Source organism: Bufo gargarizans, chromosome 1, assembly GCF_014858855.1.
Source record: "Bufo gargarizans isolate SCDJY-AF-19 chromosome 1, ASM1485885v1, whole genome shotgun sequence".
In the NCBI taxonomy this organism is placed as follows: domain Eukaryota; kingdom Metazoa; phylum Chordata; class Amphibia; order Anura; family Bufonidae; genus Bufo; species Bufo gargarizans.
In genome coordinates this window covers 192,852,443-192,869,768 of record NC_058080.1, presented here as the reverse complement: position 1 = coordinate 192,869,768, position 17,326 = coordinate 192,852,443, and the positions used below count along the sequence as shown (strand labels likewise).

The 17,326-nt window shown below is 43.4% G+C and overlaps 1 protein-coding gene across 2 annotated transcripts in view; it reads left to right on the top strand.

The window, feature by feature from the left end:
- Nucleotides 1-17,326, top strand: part of IL15 (interleukin 15) — a 128,074-nt gene that overhangs the window by 62,210 nt on the left and 48,538 nt on the right. For both annotated transcript variants that reach the window (XM_044300664.1, XM_044300672.1), the window contains exon 5: nt 3,614-3,658. In XM_044300664.1, coding sequence (XP_044156599.1) covers nt 3,614-3,658 — 45 coding nt within the window. The remainder of the gene's footprint in view (nt 1-3,613; nt 3,659-17,326) is intronic.

Here is a 17,326-nt window from a genome sequence, read left to right as displayed (position 1 = left end):
TAAAAAGTCACATGTACCAATAAAACTGGCACCTTATCCCGTAGTTTCCAAAATGTGGTCACTTTTTTGAGTTTCTACTGTAGGGGTGCATCAGGGGGGCTTCAAATGGGACATGACACCAGTTCAGCTAAATTTGCCTTCCAAAAACCATATGGCGTTCCTTTCCTTCTGCGCCCTGCCGTGTGCCCGTACAGCAGTTTAGGATCACATGTGGGGTGTGTCTGTAAACCGCAGAATCAGGGTAATAAATATAGAGTTTTATTTGGCTGTTAACCCTTGCTTTGCTACTGGAAAAAATGGATTAAAATATAAAATCTGCCAAAAAAGTGAAATTCTGAAATTTAATCTCCATTTTCCATCAATTCTTGTGGAACACCTAAACGGTTAACAAAGTTTGTAAAATCTGTTTTGTATACCTTGAGGGGTGTAGTTTCTAAAATGAGGTAATTTTTGGGTGGTTTCTGTTATGTAAGCCTCACAAAGTGACTTCAGACCTGAACTGGTCCTTAAAAAGTGGGTTTTGGATTTTTTCAGAAATATTTCAAGATTTGCTTCCATACTTGTAAGCCTTCTAACGTCCCCAAAAAATGTAATGTAATTTTCAAAGTGATCCAAACATGAAGTAGACATATGGGGAATGTAAAGTAATTACTATTTTTTAAGGTATTACTAGCTATTATAAAAGTAGAGAAATTGAAATTTGAAAATTTGCTAATTTTTTTAATTTTTGGGTAAATTTTTGTATTTTTTATGAATAAAAAAGTTTTTTTTTAACTTATTTTTACCACTGTCATGAAGTACAATATGTGACGAGAAAACAATCTCAGAATGGCCTGTATAAGTAAAAGCGTTTAAAAGTTATCACCACATAAAGTGACACATATCAGATTTGCAAAAAATGGCCTGGGCAGGAAGGTGAAAACAGGCACGGTTGAAGGGGTTAAGCTGACAGCTCAAGGGGAGGGTCTTTTCCACTGCAGCTAAGGGGGCGTGTCCATTCTGCTGGAGCTGTCTCCCTATCACAGCTCAGTGAGTAGGGCAAAGAAATAAGAAAAAGAACAAAAAGCAGGTGGCTCTATACAGAAACATTTTATTGAATAACTCACTGGCTATATAAAATTTTGAATTACATGCAATTACAAAAGTATTTAGATCCAGATGATTGTTTGAAAACCATAGAATATTTTTAGTGGAACAAAAATAATAAACTGAAATAACTGAATGAATGTTTAAGAAATATGAATAACAAACACTTTTTTAAATCAATGAATAAAATGTAACTATTATTGGTTAATTATAGTTAATGAATTATTATAGGTAATACACAAATGTGGATTAGAAAAGAGTATGCAATGTATTGTACTTGAAATTAAGGCTACTTTCACACTCGCGTTTGGTGCAGATCCGTCATGGATCTGCACAGACGGATCCGTTCAGATAATACAAATGTCTGCATCCGTTCAGAACGGATCGGTTTGTATTATCTTTAACATAGCCAAGACGGATCCGTCTTGAACACTATTGAAAGTCAATGGAGGACTGATATGTTTTCTGTTTGTGCCAGATTGTATCATAGAAATCGGATCCGTCCTGACACACAATGTAAGTCGACGGGGACGGATCCATTTGGTTCAGTTTTGTCAGATGGGCTAAGGCTAATTTCACACTCACGTTTTGGCTTTCTCACAAACAGAAAGCCAAAACGTGAGTGTGAAAATAGCCTTAGTAGCCTATATTTGGGAGCTTAAAGGGGTTTTCTTTTTGTATTTAGCCCTCCTAGGCCCCATGAGTGTGACAGATTTTGTATTATGCAAATCTGTTGTTTACAGACCAAAATACAAATACTGTGTGCATTCCACATTTTACTCATTACCATTAATAGAAATGACTATTCTCATCTGCAATACAGACCAGAGTAGGACATATTCGATAATTTAAGGAATGGCCACACGAATCCACAAAAATTACGGATATGGGAATGTCCCAATGGAAATGAATGAGTCAGTGTGCTATCTGCAAAATAATGCGGATAGCATACTGATGAAACATACAGTTGTGTGCATGAGGCCTTAGGCTGAGTGCACATACATCAGTATGTATGTGCACTTTACTGCAGAGCTCCAGTGTCCATATGCTGCACTTTTCTGCCTGCTGCTAGGAGGTATCCAGCATCTAAGCTACTACACCAGAGGTAAACGTTACTCTTGGAGAATAAGAGGGCTTTGCTTTAGGATGTTTATTAGAAGCTCCCACTGAAGTATGCCGCTGCATGGGCTCAAGTCTTTACAAATGTGTGCAACCTAAGGGGTTGCAGTTGCAGCAGGGAAAGCCTTTCGATGCAGGGCATTATGGACTTCAGCAAGGCTGCAGTGTTCACTTGCAGCAGCTCTCAGTGGGCTTTGGAAGGAGGGCTGGATTTTTATTAAATTTTTTGAGAAAACATCCTATGTCACTTATTTAAAGGGAGTGTGTAAGCAGTTATGGCAACTCAAAACTGTTCAAATCAGTAGGTAAAGGACAAATAGTAGTGTGAATATGTATTTTATTCTGCTGCTGCAAGTGTCCACGGTAGAGCTTCACTGTGAAGTCCTCTCTGCATTGAGCTGCTTGACAGCCCCCCCAACTCTTCACCGAATGGCAACTGTGGAATCCAACCAGGAGACAATGATGTATGGTGGGACTGTCCCATAATCAAAAAAATGTTGGTCTGATAATCATAATCTTATTTGAGATATCAGGTTTACTTCCAGTGGCTCCATCACTAGCTCTTCTAAATGGACCCATTTGAGAGGACATGCATCTTTGCTGTTCACATATCCCAGTTTGGAAATGCAGTATATCAGATATTATTAGTGTCATTTTTATTTTCTCACTTTATTGGAAGTTATATGTAATGGCTATTTTGACTGTATGTCCAGTTCTATACTGTATACTGGACCACATTGGTCCTTATGTTTTTTTTTGCATGTTGAAAATCAAAATTCTATAAAAATCGAATGAAAACCAACCAGAACATCTCTATAGCTGTCATTCAGAGAGAAGGGGTTATGAAGCAGCTCGATGCAGAGAGCAAAATACATTTCCCACAGAGTGCCCCGCACTGAGCTCTTTCCTGGCAGAATAAAAGTTCATATTCTTACTACTCCAGATGATAAAAGCCCAGAAAAAGACATATTTGTCTGGATTCACCCATCCTTTACCTAATGTTAACAGTTTTGCATGCTGAAAACTACTGATAGACTCCTTTTAAAAATAAGAGGGCGAAATAAAAAGTTTAATCCTGGACAACCCCTTTTTAAGGGAAACCTATATGGCACCAGGAACAAAAGAGCCATAGCATTGGCTCTTAACTGGATACATCACTGCTTCTGAACAGAGAAACAGCACAGACCTAGTTAGGTGGATGGGGCTGTGTTTCAGCTCCTACACAGGGTTGGCTAAGGAATAGTGCTGTTCATTCGAAGAATTGGTGGGATTTGTGATCTCTAACAATCAGCTATTGATGACATATTCTGTTAATATGCCAACAGTATCTCTTTTTTTTATTTAGATTTGTCTGTTATATTTATCGCATTTTCTTCTAACTGCTTTGTTATTGTATTTTTTTATGCAGGAAAGGGATTTAAGGCTGTATACTGCAAAGATTGATGAATATACTGTAAGTATGTCAGTCAAATGAATTATACTTAGCATTTGAGAATGGATGCATGATTCAGTGGCTCACCACTTCCTAGGGTATGGGTATTGTCATGGTGCGGTTCACTGTGACAGTTGTGGCCGTGTAGGCTGGCTGCATGCACTTTGTGTACTGGCTGTGGGTGTTCCCATGTATGCTGGTTCTGAGTGTGAACAGGGTCTGAGTATGGATGCATTTCTGTTTGTGTCATGGGTTCTTTGTCTTCTGGCGTACTGGCTGCGGGTGTCTCTGTGTGTTCACTTCTCTGTTCATGCAGGCTCCCCTTCCTGTTTGGTTCTTATGGGGTTAACATTCCCTGGTTTGTTCCTGGGTGTGTCTTATCAGGTGCCCTGTTATTGCAGCTTTATCGCTGAGCTGTGGGGCTTAGGTTAAATGAACACGATCATGAATTTGAAATTCTCAATGCACATGATGCAGATTATTTCCGTGCTGATTTTGACCTGCGGTGCAGATTTTATAATCCGCAGCATGTCATTTTATTTTTCCTGACCGGATTTTCTCCATTCACTTAGTAAAATCAGCATGCAGAAAATCCGCACCAAATGCGCATGCAAATCCACACCAATTGAAGCAAATTGACCGCACGGATTTGCCTGTGAACACCTGTGGATTTCAGTGCGGATTCTCCACACATAAAACCTGAACGTGTGCATGTGCCCTTAGGGTCAGTCTATCTTGTGTCTTGCTGGGTGTTGCACCTTGCTGTTCTCTGCCTTGCTGAGTGTAACCTCTTACTGCTGACCAAGGGGGTTTTGTCATCTGCCCTTTTGTGAGGTGTCGCCTGGTAAAGCATTGATGTTGTTATTCCCTTGTCTGATCTTCTGTACCTGTTCTGTATTGATGTTGTTATCCTTGTCCATGCCTTACCTGTTCTCTGTCTGGAACCACCTTGTCTAGCTTCGCAGTGCGTCAAATAGCCTGGCAGTGCTAAACTGCTTCTCATCCAGTCCTATGTCCAGCCTGGCAGTGCCTACTGCTTCTGATCTAGTCTGTTCCATGTCTGTCCTGCAGTGCCTTACTGCTTCTGTTCCTGTGTTTGTCCTACCTTCGTTAGATTGCTCCTGGGTTTTCCGGAGGGAGGATCTCTAGTCTGTGTGCAGCTCTGTCTGAGACCGCCATGCTTCTGTTTCGCATGGGGTCTAGGCATCTGCTTCTGTGCTGGTTTCTAGTTTGTCTTGTTGTCTGATCCATGTCCTGTGTTTGCTTGAGTTCCAGTTCTGTTGTCTATTCCGCTGATGCTTGCACCTGTGTGGTTCTCTGCAGGTAGCGACCATCCTAGGGGTGCGATCAGTGAGCCCTTGGCCCAGTTTTTCCCCACCACCAGGGGCTCTGTGAAGAACTGGGCTCACTGGCTCCCCGCCGTCTGGGTTTTGCCTCTGGTCTGCTGGTGCACTGGGTTCTGTGGTAGTTCTACCACTATTGCTTAACCTGCTTTACTGTCTTATTCTTTTATTACATGTGTAATAAAGTACTCTGTTGGTCCTTTGTCTGTTTTACCTGTGTCCTGTTTGCAAGACATCCCGAAGGTCTGCCTTTGGCCTTCGGCGCGTGACAGATATAAGGCAGTGGTGGCGAGAGGCGGCAATCAGAGCCCTCTTTTAGGGCACCCGCACCCTGGAAAAAGTGTATGGTGTACCAATATGTCTTAGACTTTTCCTGCCATTCATCAGCGCACTATGAACGGCACAGGCAGCGCACTCAATGTAGGCAGGCTACTATAGCTAAATGATAAAGTACATGGAATATATACCATATTGGTATTCAGGTTAAACTGCCGTGTTGGCACTTTACGATAAATAAGTGGGTTTTCCTATCGCTCATGACAGCACCACCAGAGAGAGGAGGATCCGCCCCCCGAGACAGGAAACCTGCAGAATAAAAAGGGCGGACACTCTCCTCCCCTTCAGTGTGGTTTCCTGTCTCTGGTGGGAAGCCTGCAGCATGGATGCATCAGATCCCTCTCCCCGGTGGCGCTCCGCTACTGACCTGCGGTCCCTGAAAAATTGGCGGCATCGACGTGCGCTGGGGGTCCGTGCAGAGGCACAGCTGAGCTCCGGAGGGAGTATTCAGTGTGCTCGAGCTGGGAGAAGCCGGCGCCTCTGTGGAGGTGCCGCGAAGACCGACGCCGGCTGCCTGGGGGAGGAAGAGGAGGGGCTTCGGCAGTGAGTGCCGGATAGCGCTCCTGCTGTCATGTGACCGGCGCAGGCGTCGGCAGTGACGTCATCAGTATGCGCCCTATGAGAGGATCGCGATTTTCCAATTGCCGGCGTCCGTTTGCGACCTGGCTGAGCCTGCATCATGGAGGAAGACAAGCCATCTGAGGAGCTTGCTGTCCCTCCTGCTTTGGTACCTCTGAAGGGGTGAGTGGGGTCTCTTATGACCTAGATTCCTTTTTTACTAATTGGCATTACTGTCTATTTACAGGTTAAGCCTAAAAAAGTGGTGGCCAAAAAGAAAAATAGAGAGTGTGCTCTGTGCAAAGTGGGGTTGCCCTCAGAGTGGGATAAAAAATTGTGCCAGACCTGTATAGACAGAACAGTTGCGGAAGAATCTCCTTCCTTTTATAAGTGTCTACAGGCGTTAGTTCGGTCAGAGGTTAACTCCTCTTTAACTGCTAAGAAGGATCAGAGGCCGGTTCGTAAAGAGACCCGGCGTAATCCCATTGTTTCAGAAGGAGAGGAAGATTTGCCTTCTTCAGTGATTGAATTTTCGGACATCTCAGAGCAGTCCTCTCCTGATGAGGAAGAAGGTCAGGGGCGGAGACCGTGTTTCCCTGTGGAAGATACGGAGAAGCTTTTAAAAGCCGTTCGTTCTACTATGGGCATAGAAGAGACCCGGGAGCCCTGTTCCTTTCAGGACATTATGTTTGAAGGGTTAGAAGCCAGACAACATGGTACTTTTCCAGTACACAAAAATGTAGCTGCGTTGATTAGAGGGGAGTGGAAGAAACCAAATAAGAGAGTATTTATCTCCAAGAACCTCAAACGCAAATACCCCTTTAAAGAAGAGGACTCTGCCTCCTGGGATAGGGCTCCCCGCATTGACGTAGCCATTTCCAAGGTCTCTAGGAAGACGGCCTTGCCATTTGAGGATATGGGTATATTAAAAGACCCTCTAGATAAAAAAGCAGACGCCTTTCTTAAAGGTGCTTGGGAGGCATCTACCTCATCCTTTAGGCCCAGTATAGCCTCCACCTGTACGGCCCGTTCTTTAATTGTTTGGCTATCCGAATTAGAAGCTCAGCTTAAAAACAGAAGTCCCCGTGAGGAGATACTGGCCTCCCTCCCTACAATTAAAAAAGCAGCTGATTTTTTAGCGGATGCATCTGCCGACTCAGTCAGACTGGCCGCTAAGTCAGCAGCCTTATCCAACTCTGCTCGGAGAGCTCTGTGGATAAAGAATTGGAGTGGCGATACTGCCTCCAAGACTAAGCTTTGCGGAGTTCCATGTGAGGGGGAGTACCTCTTTGGTCCTAGTTTGGACGACCTCCTGGATAAGGCGGCTGACAGGAAGAGAAAGTTTCCCGGTTTTCAGAGCTCCTTCCCCTTTCGTCCCTTTAAAAGTAACCAGGAACAGGATAGAAGACCTAGGGAAGACCGGTTTAGGGGTCAAAGAAAGCGCAGAAACTTTTTCTTTAACCAGCCCTCCTCAGACAAAAAGAAGCCTGACCAGCAATGACGCCAGCATTCCGGTAGGGGGCAGACTGAAGGCTTTCACTTTGGAGTGGAGGAGTATTTCCTTGAGCCCTTGGGTACTCGATACCATTTCCAGAGGCCTAAATCTGGAATTCCTTCAGTCTCCTCCTGCCAGATTTCTACCCACCGTAGTTCCGGGTTCCGTGCAGGGAAGATCCATCATGGAAGAAGAGGTGGTGAAACTAGTAGGAAAGTCCGTTTTAATCCCGGTGTTAGAAGAGGAAAGAGGGAAAGGGTTCTATTCCCCGCTTTTTCTGGTCAAGAAACCAGACGGTTCCTGGAGAACCATCATAAATCTAAAGAAACTAAATCTCTTTCTTCAGCCGAAGAAATTCAGGATGGAGACGATAAAATCAGCAATCAATCTCTTATACCCTCAGTGCTTTATGGCGGTTCTCGACCTAAAGGACGCGTATTACCACGTTCCCATTGCTGTAGAACATCAAAAGTTCCTAAGGGTAGCAGTATTTTTGGATGGTCATCTGCAACATTTTCAGTACCAGGTGCTCCCCTTCGGGCTTTCCATGGCTCCGAGAGTCTTCACAAAGTTGGTAGCAGAGATGGCGGCCCACATAAGGGAAAGAGACATCCTTTTTATCCCTTACTTAGACGATTTCTTAATCGTAGCTCAGTCAGAAGAGGCTTGCAGTCTTGCTGTTCTAGAGGTCCGTTCCATCTTAGGCAAACTGGGTTGGATGATAAACGAGGAGAAGTCAAGATCCCGTCCGCTAAAGAAACAGGTGTTCCTGGGCCTAATTTTGGACTCCTCTCTCCAGAAATGCTTTTTACCTGTGGAGAAGATACAGACCGTTCAGAGCAAAGTTGCGAGTCTAACCCAGAGACCAGTGACTTCCATAAGGAAAGCCATGTCAGTCGTGGGCTCCCTCACGTCCTGAGATTCTGGCCAGTTGGGGGAAGAGCAGGTCACTGGATGCCAGTCTAGAAGTCTCTTCCCAGACTATCCAGGAACTAGCCTGGTGGCTAGTAAAAAGAAATCTAACACAGGGGACCCCTTGGAAGATCGAGAATTTAGTTTGTCTGACTACGGACGCAAGCCCTTGGGGGTGGGGGGCTCACATTCAAGGTTCTTTCTATCAGGGCCGTTGGAATTCCCTTCAGAAAGTTCAATCCTCAAATCTAAAGGAACTGATGGCAGTGGGCTTAGCTATTAGGAGTTCACTTCCAGAAATAAAAGGAAGGAATTTAAGAGTTCTTTCAGACAACAGGACAGTAGTGTCCTATTTAAACAGACAGGGAGGAACGAGATGCAGAACCCTCATGAAAGAAGCCTTCTCTATTCTGGAGTTAGCAGAGAGAACGTGTTCCTCGATTTCAGCCGTTCACATAAAGGGTGTGGAGAACAAACAAGCCGATTTCCTGAGCCGTCATACCCTGTCTCAGGGGGAGTGGTCTTTGGACCCGGTAGTCTTCCAGAAGATTGTAGATCTTTGGGGCCTTCCGGAAATCGACTTGTTTGCTACCCATTCAAACAAAAAAGTTCCCAAGTTCTTTTCTCTAGACCTGTCGGGGTCCCCTTGTGGGATGGATGCTCTGTCCCAGGAGTGGAAGTTTCATCTAGCTTACACCTTCCCCCCCCCCTTTCCCCTGATTCCCCGGGTTCTGAGGAAGATTCGGGAAGAAAAGGCCAGGGTTATCCTGATAGCACCCTTTTGGCCCAGGAGAGCCTGGTTCACGGGACTCAGAACCATGTCAGTGTCCGATCCTTGGGTTCTCCCTTCGGTCAAGGGGCTTCTAAGCCAGGGGCCGGTGTTACATCCAGCTGTGGAGAACCTACACTTAACGGCCTGGAATTTGAGAGGTGGTTGCTGAACAAGGAAGGGTTTTCTGACGCCCTAGTTTCTACCCTGTTAAAGAGTAAAAAAGAGGTCACGGTTGGAATTTATAGCAGAATCTGGCATAAATTTCTTGACTTCGCCCAGATCCAGTTAGGGAGCCTCCTGGCGGTAGCCCCTTTACATACTATCCTGGAGTTTCTCCAGAAGGGGCTAGAACTGGGTCTAGCGGTCAGCACTCTAAGAGTTCAGGTCTCAGCTCTTTCTGCCTTGTTCAATCTAAACTTAGCAGGGAATCCATGGGTTTCCAGATTTTTTAGGGCTGTGGATAGAACCTCCCTAGTGTCAGTTCCTAAGCCTCCTCCGTGGAGTTTAGAGGTAGTGCTGAAAGCCTTATCAGTATCTCCCTTTGAGCCTATTGAGTCCTCCTCTATCAAGCATCTGACCTTTAAAACTAGCCTTGTTAATAGCCTTAACCTCCGCCCGCAGGATTAGTGAAATTCAGGCCATCTCCATAAATCCTCCGTATACTTTGATACTAGATGACAAAGTTATCATTCGCCCTGACCCGGCTTTCCTCCCGAAAGTCGTCTCTAAATTTCACCGTTCTCAGGAGATTGTTCTTCCTACCCTTTTTCAGAATCCTTCTACTAAGGAGGAAGAGTCTCTCCATTGTCTTGATGTCAGAAGAGCTCTTTTAGCTTATCTATCGGCCACATCTACCTGGCGGAAGTCTTCTTCACTGTTTCTGCAGTATCAGGGAGTGAATAAGGGTTCGGCTGCCTCTAAAAATTCCATCGCCCGATGGATTGTTGCTGCTATTTCCTTATCCTATCTATCCTCTGGTCTGTCCCCTCCTGTTGGGTTAAGGGCTCACTCGACCAGAGCAGTGGCGGCATCTTGGGCAGAGAGGTCTGCGGTTCCAATTGAGAGAATTTGCAAGGCTGCCACTTGGTCTTCACCCTCTACCTTCTTTAAACACTATAGGTTGGACTTGAACCTTTCGGGGGATTCTTCCTTTGGTGAAGGGGTCCTTCTTTCTACATCCCACCCTTAAGAGCTCCTCTAGTAAGTCTTTGGTGGTGCTGTCATGGGCGATAGGAAAAAATGGTATTACTTAACGGTAATTTTATTTTACGGAGCCCATGACAGCACCACGGCTTTCCCTCCCTATGTGTCCTTTTATGCACGGGTGATATATAAAAAAAAAAAAGAGGTGATATGTATATATAAAAAATAAAAAATAAATGTTCATTTACACGTCTAATATATATTGGCGGCCTTCCTCCGGTACTTGGAAAACTTACTGAAGGGGAGGAGAGTGTCCGCCCTTTTTATTCTGCAGGTTTCCTGTCTCGGGGGGCGGATCCTCCTCTCTCTGGTGGTGCTGTCATGGGCTCCGTAAAATAAAATTACCGGTAAGTAATACCATTTTTTTGGTTTCAGTTTGGGCACTCTGTCTCTAAAAGGTTCGCTTTTCACTGGTATAGGGGGTGCTCAAGGCAACTGACTAACCTACTGTCAGATAAATAATGTCATGTATAGAGATGAATATACTTGGTGCTTACAATGCCACAATGTTTCAGAGTCTGTTGTATAGCCTCCTCAGCAATTTGTATTGCAACAAAATCTCAATAGGTCCTATGGCTGACTTTCCTTACAAAGTGTGATTTCTTTCTCAGACAATTCAGTCGACCTCTGTTTTTAAAATTTTGCACTGATAGCCTTACCACCTTCATTGTAGTGCCCTTTCATCTGGAGATGAGCATCCGCGATGTCCCTTCTGCGTGCACACTGCACGTGGTCTCGTTTCTTGGTTCGGCAAATAGTTCGGCTGTGGATCGTGCGCTTCTGCTTTCAGACCAGGAGGTAGCTTTGGAATTATTATCACCCCCATATAGTATAATAGATGTTCACAAGTTTGTTGTAACCTTTCCTCCTTCCTTATTACACGTCTTTTGCTTATTACTACTCCAAGTAAACACCAGACGCGTTTCGGAGTATGTCTTACTTCTTCTTCAGTGGCTATTATTTTTAGAGAGCTTCTATTATTTTATAGTCTTTATGTGACTCAAAACCTGGATTGTATCACTCTTAGGATTGTTGGTAAAACATAAAATGGGATTTATAGGGACACTGTCACCTGGATTTCACTTACTGAGATATTAACATCACCACTTCAGTCTCTACGATTTACATTAAAATTTACTAGTATTACAGCCCTTTGTCTTGTAATTTGTCTATAAAATCGCTTTTATTAATATGCTAATTACGTCAATAAGGAGCCCAAGGGGCTGTCCCTCCGGCCGTTGGAGCCCAGCCACGCCCCTTTACTTCGGAGCCCAGCACCGCCCCACTGCTAATTTATTCACTCCTCTTTGCCAACGTAATGTTTGTACAGCGCCCGTAATCCTGCGCATGCGCCCCGGATATACGTCAATGCCCACGCAGTGTCCTGGCATCGGCCTCACAGAACTCATTGCGCATGCGCCAGCTTAGCTTGACCCACTCCTGCTCCTTCGTCCTCCGCCCGCCTGGCAAGTCGCGCCACTCCGCTCTTCCTTTCCGGGTCGAGTGAAGCTGGCATATGCGCAATGAGTTCTGTGAGGCCGATGCCAGGACACCGCGCGGGCACAGACATGTGTATCCAGGGCACATGCGCGGGATTACTGGCGCTGCACAAACATTTAGTCGGCGAAGAGGAGTGAATAAATTAGCAGTGGGGCAGTGCTGGGCTCTGAAGTAATGGGCGCGGCTGGGCTCCAACCGCCGGAGGGACAGCCCCTTGGGCTCCTTATTGAGGTAATTGGCATATTAATAAAAGCGATTTTCTAGACAAGTTACAAGACACAGGGCAGTAATACCAGTATATTTTAATGTAAATCGTGGAGACTGATGTGGTGATGATAATAGCTCAGTAAGTGAAATCCAGGTGACAGTGTACCTTTTAAGGTACATAATAGCGCGGAGCATGGTTACTCAGTATCACAGAGGAATGGTTAAATAGAAATATATATAAAAAAAAAAAAAAAAAACACGTTAACAGGTCCTAAATAGTCCTTGCTATTTATTTTTGATGTCTCACATGTGGCTCTGTAATGTTAGATTATGAACAAGTCAATCGCATTTTTCATATTTTCTCTGTTACTTTTTTGCACTAATGCTTTATTTTTTTTCCCCATTTTTTACAACTTCCCATTGCATCACTCCATTGGAATCTGTTTTAATTGACTTTATGTCTATGTAAGTTAGTAAATGATCTCTATTAGGTACCATTGGCACCAATTCAGCATTATACCAAAATACCATAGTGCCACAACACCATACCCTAAAATAAAATAGACCATATCAAAATAAAATAAATAAATCAAACAATTGCAGTGGGTCAATCGCAGCAGAGCATGTCACAGCCAGGGAGAAGTTGAGCTGTTTTTTTACTCCCTGGCTGTGACGCGGTGCACTGCAATTGGTCCGCAGTGCATCCAGTGAGAAGGAGATGCCCACTGAGAAACCCAGCATCTTCTCCTCCCTGTACCGATGCTCAGTATTAATATACTGGGCGCAAAAACTGCAGGGGGCACAGCGGGGCAAGCGAGCGGTATTTGAAGAAAACAATGATGGCAGCGCCAGTGGAGTGTACCCCACAAGTATAGGTACTTAATTATACAAAAACAATACATGAAAGGTCCTCTTTAGTTTTGTATGTTGATACCTGGAGGTCCCCACAGCTTCCTTCTCCACTGGGTTCTTAACATAGTGTTATTGTTAGACAAATTTTTCTATCCCTATCTATGTATCAAATATATTAAGTGGAATACTTATTTTGTATTTCGATCTCCTTCCATTGCCTCTCCGTATCCTCTTTTTATTGTTTATTGTTTGTGTCTGTGTTTTTGTACCTGCTGATATTGTGTCTGATTTTACTTGCAGAGTCTCTGCTCTGTGTGCATATTGTGTCAGCTGTGCTTGTGACTAGATAATGATGCCCATTGACTTGTGTCAGCTGTGCTTGTGACTAGATAATGATGCCCATTGACTTGGGTTACATGTCTTCTTGGTGTATGATTGATCTGTTGGTGTCAATAAATGTGAGTGATGAGGAACATATCTCCTATGATAGTGATTGGGTGATTGGTTGGGAAGTATTCCAGGTGATTGATAACAGTAGGTGCGGTGTGATTGTGATTGTTAAATGTTTGGTGGTATTTGATTTAAAATATTTTTTTATTTTGTACGTGTTCCAATTTTTATTCATTTTAGGACCACTGTCATTAGTTAGTTCCATATTTGCCTGAAATGTCTTACTTTTTTAAATAATTGATCTCCTGTTCTAATTTACCCAACCCTGTATATATCCTTTCCTGATACTTATTGTATTCATTGTTTTGAGAATACGTTTGTCTCTATTTGTTGTTCTGATTCGCTTGATATTTGTGTTCAACGTTGAATGATCATCTGTATGAGGGCTATTGACTAAACTTTAAAAAAGACTCCCATTCTTTATTAAATTGCTCGCTATGTAAATCATGTGCTGGATTTTTAAATAGTTTAAGACCTTTTAGAATAATGTCCTTTTCTAAATAGTGAGTCAATGATTTAATTTCCCAGCGCTGGATAGGCTGCTTCTGCAATAAAGGTTCTAATTGTCGAAATGTGACTAACATTGTGTTAGGAGGTCACCTTTTAGATGTAGAGGATGCTTTATTTGTGGTATTTATATTTCTAAATTCAAATGATTCTACATGATTACATTTATTGTCCAAGAATTGCCAGATGGCTATATTTCTTGGAAGCAGAGCAATTACTGTTTGGGTTAAAAACTTAAATTCAAGAATGAATTAATCCACTTAATAAAGTTGACACATACACAGAGAAAAAATATAAACGCAACACTTTCATTTTTACTCCCATTTTGCATGAGCTGAACTCAAAGATCTGAAACATTTTCTACATATACAAAAGACCCATTACTCTCAAATATTGTTCACAAATCTGCCTAAATCTGTGTTAGTGAGCACTTCTCCTTTGCCGAGATAATCCATCCCACCTCACAGGTGTGGCATATCAAGGTGCTGATTAGACAGCATGAATATTGCACAGGTGTGCCTTAGACTGCCCACAATAAAAGACCACTCTGAAATGTGCAGTTTGATCACCCAGCACAATGTCACAGATGTCCCAACGTTTTTGAGGGAGCGTGGAATTGGCATGCTGACTGCAGGAATGTCTACCAGAGCTGTTGCCTGTGCAATGAATGTTCATTTCTCTACGATAAGCCGTCTCCAAAGGCGTTTCAGAGAATTTGGCAGTACATCCAACCGGCCTCAAAACCGCAGACCATGTGTAACCACACCAGCCCAGGACCTCCACATCCAGCATGTTCACTTCCATGATCGTCTGAGACCAGCCACCCAGACAGCTGCAGCAACAATTGGTTTGCATAACCAAAGAATTTCTGCACAAACTGTCAGAAACCGTCTCAGGGAAGCTCATCTGCATGCTCGTCGTCCTCATCGGGGTCTGGACCTGACTGCAGTTCGTCGTCATAACAAATGCTCCCATTCAATGGTGCCTGGCACGTTGGAGAGGCGTTCTGTTCACGGATGAGTCCCGGTTTTCACTGTTCAGGACAGATGGCAGATAGTGTGTGTGGGTGAGTGGTTTGCTGATGTCAAAGTTGTGGATCGAGTAGCCCATGGTGGCGGTGGGGTTATGGTATGGCAGGTGTATGTTATGGACAACGAACATAGGTGCATTTTGAATGCACAGAGAGATACCTTGACAAGATCCTGAGGCCCATTGTTGTGCCATTCATCCACGACTATCACCTCATGTTGCAGCATGATAATTGCCCCATATTGCAAGGATCTGTACACAATTCCTGGAAGCTAAAAACATCCCAGTTCTTGCATGACCAGCATACTCACCGGAGATGTCACCCATTGAGCATGCTTGGGATGCTCTGGATCGGCATATACGACAGCGTGTTCCAGTTTCTGCCAATATTCTGCAACTTCGCACAGCTATTGAAGAGGAGTGGACCAACATTCCACAGAACGCAATCAACAACCTGATCAACTCTATGCGGCGGAGATGTGTTGCACTGGTTTTCTGACCCTAATACAAGTGGGGGCCGGCAACTGGTGTTAACCCTTTCACGACCAAAGGTCATTGATGCCCCAGTGTCCAGGTCAAAATTTACAAATCTGACATGCGTCACTTTATGTGGTAATAGCTTTGGAACACTTTTACTTATCCAAGCCATTCTGAGATTGTTTTCTCTTGACACATTGTACTTCATGACAGTCATAAATTTGAGTCAATATATATCACCTTTTATTTATGAAAAAATCCCCAATTTACCCAAAAATTTGCAATTTTCTAAATTTCTATTTCTCTGCTTCTAAAACAGAAAGTGATACCTCATAAAATATTTATTACATAACATTCCTCATATGTCTACTTTATGTTGGCATAATTTTGGAAATGTTATATTTTTTTTTAGAACGTTAAAATTCTTAAGAAAATTTCCAAAACCCATTTTTTAAGGACCAGTTCACGTCTGAAGTCACTTTGTGGGGCTTACATAGTGGAACCCCCCCCCCCCCCCATAAATGACCCCATTGTAGAAACTACATCCCTCAATTTACTTAAAAACCAATTTTACAAACCTTATTAACCCTTTAGGTGTTCCACAAGAATTAAAGAAAAATGGAGATAAAATTTCTAAATGTAACTTTTTTTTAGCAGATTAAGGGTTAACAGCCAAACAAAACTCAATATTTATTACTCTGATTCTGCAGTTTACAGAAACACCCCACATGTGGTCGTAAACTGATGTAAGGGCGCACGGAAGGGCGCAGAAGGAAAGGAACACCGTATGGTTTTTGGAAGGCAGATTTTGCTGGATTGGTTTTCTGAATGCCATATGTTTTTTATTTTTCTACCGATCGTCTTGTGCAGGGGCTAGTTTTTTGCAGAAAGAGTTGAGGTTTTTATTGGTAGCATTTTTGGGTACATATGACTTTTTGATCATTCATTATTACACTTTATGGGGCAAGGTGGCCAAAAAATTGGCTGTTTTGGAACAGTTTTTTTTTTTTTTTTACAGCGTTCATCTGAGGGGTTAGGTCATGTGACAGTTTTATAGAGCAGATTGTTACGGACATGACAATACCCAATATGTATACTTTTTCTTATTTTTTTAAGTTTTACACAATAATAGCATTTCTGAAACCCAAAAAATTATGTTTTAGTGTCTCCATAGTCTCAGAGCCATAGCTTTTTTATTTTTTGGGTGATTGTCTTAAATATGGGCTAATTTTTTGTGGGATGAGGTAATGGTTTGATTGGTACTATTTTGGGGTATATACGCCTTTTTGATCGCTTGGTGTTGCACTTTTTGTGATGTAAGGTGACAAAAATGGCTTATTTTTTTACACCGTTTTTATTTTTTATGGTGTTTATTGGACGGGGTCTATGATGTAATATATTTATAGAGATGGTCGTTACGGATGCGGTGACACCTAATATGTGTGGTTTTTGTTTTGTTTTTTTGTTTTTTTATAGGAAAAGGCAATTTATTTTTTACATTTTTATTTATTTATTTTTACTTTTATTATTTTCACTTTTATTTATTTAATAGTTCCCTCTTGGATCTTGAAGATCCAGTGGGGCTGATGGTTGTACTATACTTTGCAATGCTCTTGCATTGCAAAGTATAATACAATCATATGCCCTGTAGGTGGCAGCACCGGACGCCTATGCCATGGCAACCGGACGCCTTTGCAAAGCGTCCGGTTGCCATGGCAACCATCGGGCGCCCCTCCCTCTATTAACCCCATGGATGCCGCTACTGCGGCATCTATGGGGTTACAGCAGTGTCAGCATAGAGCTGACACACGCTGCTGATGGCGGCGGCTCAGGAATGGAGCCGCCGCCATCACACACAGAAGGGGAACCGATCGGAAGCAGCACTGGGGAGGGGGGGGCAGCATTTTACAAATTACAGATCGGGACAGGAGGGGGCGGACCACATCGGGGGCAGGATACATGGATGGGGGGGCGGGGACCAATGGCAGAGGCAGGGCTCACGATGGTGGTGGTGTGGGGTTGGAGGCGCACAAGAAGGGGGCACAGAT